The sequence below is a fragment of the Nicotiana attenuata genome, unplaced genomic scaffold, assembly GCF_001879085.1.
Source record: "Nicotiana attenuata strain UT unplaced genomic scaffold, NIATTr2, whole genome shotgun sequence".
In the NCBI taxonomy this organism is placed as follows: Eukaryota; Viridiplantae; Streptophyta; class Magnoliopsida; order Solanales; family Solanaceae; genus Nicotiana; species Nicotiana attenuata.
The window spans coordinates 18,659-24,017 of record NW_017672856.1 but is presented as its reverse complement, the minus strand read 5'-3'; the positions used below and the strand labels follow the sequence as shown (position 1 = coordinate 24,017).

The window sequence follows — 5,359 nt, the reverse complement described above, 5'->3', positions numbered from 1 at the left end:
AACATGTCTTGTCTGATGATATTTGGGAAGAAGTACATGGACGAGGATCTTGGCGATAAGGGTTTTAAAGCTCTAATTCAAGATATACTGCACATAGCAGCATTGCCAAATTTTGCTGAATTCTTTCCCTTTCTTCGTGTTCTTGATCTCCAGGGATTTGCTCGTCGTATGAAGGAATTAGCTAAGCTTTTTGATGAGTTCCTGGAGAGAGTTATTGATGAACATGTTCAATCCACTGAGCAGAAGCAAGCAAAAGACATGGTTGATACATTGATGAGTATTATGCAATCTAATGAAGCTGAATTCGAGTTTGATCGCCGCCATATAAAAGCTATTTTGCTGGTAATGTTCACTCTAATTCCACATTTGTCTCGAAAATATTAGGCAAGTAGTACAAGTTCATTTCTCCTTGAGGACAATGGTATAAAGAAAAGGGGAACACTTAAAACACAAAATCTCCGAATGATACCCACAATGGTATTTAGAAAAGGGGAACACATAAAACACATATATTCCTTCTCTAGTTCGAGCTTATAAATATTTTGAAATATTACTATTAGTTATCTTATGAAGGGGAGCTTTGGCGTAACGGGTAAAGTTGCTGCCATGTGACCAGGAGGTCACGGGTTCAAGTCGTGGAAACATCCTCTTGCAGAAATGCAGGGTAAGACTGCGTACAATAGACCCTTGTGGTCCGGCCCTTCCCCGAACCCCGCGCATAGCGGGAACTTAGTGCTTGCACCGAGCTGCCCTACTATTAGTTATCTTATCATATATACCATGCTGCAAAAATAGTATCTTATGTTGGTATAACAATTTTTCACAAAGTCTTTGACGATTTCAATAAATGATTTTATTCACTCTATAATTTCACTTGCTATAGGTCAACAAGGTTACAATTTACAAATAGTTCTGTTTATGTAATGATACTGAACTTTGCTTCATGTCATACACCGTTTTACTACTACTACTACTATGATGTCTATTATAAAATCTTTACTTGACTGACCAACTACACTTTAGTGGCATTCTTCGAAACTATATAGAAATAGTGTTAGGACAATTGTTCTATATGTAATATGCTTTATTATTTTTGCTGGCCTTCTCTTGGACTGTAGAAAGCAAACTCAGCTGAAGTTTCCAGTTTTCAGTATGTTATGAGTTTAATAACTAAAGAATACTGATATGTGTAGGACTTGCTGATAGCTTCAATGGATACTTCATCAACAACAATTGAATGGATTCTAACGGAACTTTTAAGGCACCCTGAAGTGATGAAGAAACTCCAGAATGAGTTGGAACAAGTAGTTGGTAAAAACAGGATGGTGGAAGAATCAGATTTAGAAAGTCTGGAGTATTTGGATATGGTCATAAAAGAAAGTTGTAGGCTCCATCCCGTTGCTCCATTATTACTTCCTCATGAATCTATTGAAGATTGCACAGTTGAAGGTTTTCATTTACCTAAAGGATCCCGACTTTTGCTTAATGTTTGGGCAATAGGGAGAGATTCAGACACTTGGATTGAGCCTGAAAAGTTCAAACCTGAGAGGTTTCAAGGAAGCAATATTGATCTCCGAGGACGAAATTATGAACTTTTACCATTTGGCTCGGGCAGAAGAGGCTGCCCTGGTTTGCAGTTAGGGCTCACCATTGTTCGTTTGGTGGTCGCACAATTGGTTCACTGCTTTGATTGGGAGCTACCAAATGGCATGTTGCCAAAAGATATTGACATGACTGAAAAATTTGGATTAGTAACAGCTAGAGCTCAGCATCTAACGGCGATTCCTACTTATCGACTGCATATGAAGTAAAATGCAAATGTCAATATAAGTCAAGGAGATGCACTGCCTTTTATTTGAATAAGATGAGGGTTAGACCAAAAAAGGAGGGCATTTATTTTATTTCCTATAGTATGTTGAACGTAATTCGAACAAGTACCTTTCTTATATTTCTTGTAAGTTTGCCTTAAGAAACACCAGAACATAAATAACGTATCTAAGTTCAATTCATCGCGAATCTCATCAATTCTTGTTTAGGTACATTATCATTCAGAACATCCTCATAATAAAAGCAATTCACCACGGGGTCTATGCCATTTTCAAACTAATTCACCTACTTGAGAGCTAACTTCATCATTAAACATGAGTAGAACAAGAGAACGCCAAAAGTCCTCAAAAGCATAGAGTTTAATGCTTGTGTATAAGAGAATGTGTCTTCCTCTATATATATAATGCCTCATAAATACTGAGTTTTGCCGATTTATTATTTGTCAGTAGTTTATTGCTGGATTATTGATCTTTATGTTTTATATCAAGAAATAAATAGAAAAAGAAGGAAAAATACATAACATCCAATCAGATCAATAAACCAATAGCATTAGAACCATAAGCTTTACCTCCATTATTGTTGGTCGATATGCTACAACGAACGAAATGCAGAGACATTTCTGCCAAATGCTGAAATGAAGAGCGTTTCACATTTCATAGTGAAGAATTAAAATGTTGAACTTTGGATTGGGTGTTGACTGCTGAATTTGGCGTGAAGTATGCAGTTTTCTTCAAAATGCAGTAAAGTTACTCCAACCATTACTCCATTTTTTACTCCAACAAAAAGATATTCCATTTTATATTCTTCTCTCTCTTTAATATTATATTATTATTTTTTATTTAAATTTTATTTTCTTATTTCTATTAATTCAATGTATCTTTTTTCTTTTTTACATATTCATCACATATAATTTAATACTATAAAATTATTTTATACCATAAATTTATAAATAATATAATTTATAAGCAAATATTGTAAATTATATATATTAACAGATAATTCAAATAAAAGTTAAATCATTGAGATACAAGATAATTCAATACATATTACACTATGGTAAAATTCATATTAAATATTACATAAATATTCAACTTCCACCTCCAGTATACTCCCAAAATGATCTATTAATGCACTACGAAGTGCAAAATGAGCATCTTTGTCCTTAATTTTTTTTGTGTCGAGCTAAAAACTGGTCAAATCGATGATTTTCATATACTACCATTTCTACCGTTGGAGGTGGACATTCCCAATCATCTGGAATTGGTGCATTAAGATCACTTTCATCCTCTATTATCATGTTGTGCAGTATAATACATATCGTTATTATATCATGTAACACTTCTTTTCTCCAAAAACGTGATGGTCCTGAAACAACTGCTAAACGAGCTTGCAAAACTCCGAATGCACGTTCAACATCTTTTCGACATGATTCTTGTTTCATCGCGAAATATCTCTTCTGTGACGAACGTGGGTCACGAATAGTTTACACAAGGGTTGACCATTTTGGATATACACCTTCAGCTAAATAATAACCCATATCATATTCTTTTCCTTGAATAACAAAATGGGTGGGAGGAGCTATACCTGCAGCAACATCAGAAAACATATGTGATGACTCTACAACATTAATGTCAGTATTGGTGCCGGTCATACCAAAATATGCATGCTATATCCAAAGGTCATAATCCGCTACAACTTCAAGAATTATTGATGGGGATCCAATACGACCTGCATATTGTCCAGCCCATGCTGTTGGACAATTTTTCCATCTCCAATGCATGCAGTCTAGACTGCCTAATATTCCTGGAAAACCACGTTGTTCACCGATGTGCAGAAGCCTTGCGACATCATTAGCTGTTGGTGATCTCAAATACTGCTCGCCAAAAAGCTCTACGATAGCTCGGCAAAATCTCTTCATGCTTTCAATTGTAGTCGACTCTCCAATTTTCACATATTCGTCAGTGGCATGTGTTGGCACACCGTATGCTAACATTCTAAACACGGCTGTGATTTTTTGTAGAGTAGAAACGACCTCTCGGGTCTCAACAGTATTGGCGTGAAGCCTCAACATGACAATTAGCATGATTCACAGCTCATTGACTCAATCACATAATTACAACACAGATATCAGCAAGAAAGAGTCACTAAGCGGTGCCCTGGAATGATCCGGGCCGCATTTCTCACGGTGCGCGCCCACACGCCTGTTACTTGGCATTTGCGTCACCTCAATGGTAATCACAGAACACGTAGTTCGGGGTTTCGAACCCTCAGAACCAAGTTTGGAAGCGTTACATACCTCTAGCCAAGCCAAACTCTAGCCCGCGACGCCCTTGCCTCTCGATTCGGCCTCCAAATGCCCCGAATCTAACAAAAATCAGAACCATAACATCAATATATGCTAAGGGAACAAAGCCCACGCGAAAGTAACCAAATTACACGACAAATCCCGAAATCGGCCAAACCCGACCTCCGGGCCCACGTCTCGGATTCTGATAAAATTTAAAAAACTAGAATCCTTACACTTTCCCGAGTTCATACATACCAAATACACCAACATCCTACCACAAACGACCCCTCAAATCCCTAAATCAAAGTCTCCAATTCCAAGCCCTAATCTCCCAACGTTCTTCCCTAATTTCCCACTAATACCATGATTAAACAGTGGAAAAATGGTCATAAACACAAGTAATAAAGCTTAAGTAGCTTACCCAACTGAAAACCTTCGATTCCCTTGAGAAATCACTGCCCTAGCTCTCTTCCCGTCTTCAAAAATGGAGAAACTTAGCAAAACCACTCCGAATCCGAAATAACTTAAGAGACTAAGTGTCTCAAACCTCTCCAAAACCACTCCGAATCAGAACCAACCAACTCGATACCACATCATACAACTGAACAAGACATAAGAATAAGAAATGGGGGAAACAGAGCGGTAACTCATGAAACGACCGGCCGGGTCATTACATCCTCCCCCTCTTAAACAAACATTCGTCCTCGAACGGGTCAAGAAACATACCTGAAGCCTCAAATAGGTGAGGATATCTGCTCCGCATCTCCTGCTCGATCTCCCAGGTAGCCTCCTCCACAGACCGACCTCTCCACTGCACTTTCACTGAAGCTATATCATTTGATCTCAACTTTCGAACCTGACGCTCCAAAATAGCCACTGGCTCCACATCATAAGTCAAATCACCATCCAACTGAACCATGCTGAAGTCCAAAACATGAGACGGATCGCCAATATACTTCTAGAGCATAGAAACATGAAATACCGGATGCACACTCGATAAGCTGGGTGGTAAGGCAAGCTCATAAGCCACCTACCCAATCCTTCGAAGCACCTCGAAAGGCCTAATGAACCGAGGACTCAATTTACCCTTCTTCCCAAATCTCATAACACCCTTCATGGGTGAAACTTTCTGTAGAACCTTCTCCCAACCATGTAAGACACATCACGGACCTTCCTGTCAGCAAAGCTCTTTTGTCTCGTCTGCGCTGTACGAAGCCGCTCCTAAATCACCTTCACCTTGTCCAA

At 38.4% G+C, this 5,359-nt stretch overlaps 1 protein-coding gene and 1 pseudogene across 1 annotated transcript; one reads left to right on the top strand and one right to left on the bottom strand.

Annotated features, from left to right (window-relative positions):
* Positions 1-3: 3 nt before the first annotated feature.
* Positions 4-2,016, top strand: LOC109214725 (cytochrome P450 CYP736A12-like). Its single transcript, XM_019378676.1, has 2 exons — positions 4-342; positions 1,194-2,016. Exons 1-2 carry the CDS (start codon positions 4-6, stop codon positions 1,809-1,811), a joined length of 957 nt encoding a protein of 318 aa, XP_019234221.1. The 3' UTR covers positions 1,812-2,016.
* Positions 2,017-2,989: 973 nt separating this feature from the next.
* On the bottom strand, positions 2,990-3,910 carry LOC109214720 (annotated as a pseudogene).
* Between the last annotated feature and the right edge of the window lie 1,449 nt (positions 3,911-5,359).

Coding starts and splice junctions, on each gene's coding strand:
- LOC109214725 (XM_019378676.1), top strand. CDS start 4: ATGTCTTGTCTGATGATATTTGGGAAGAAGTACATGGACGAGGATCTT. Junction 343..1,193: donor ATATAAAAGCTATTTTGCTG/GTAATGTTCACT, acceptor TGATATGTGTAG/GACTTGCTGATAGCTTCAAT.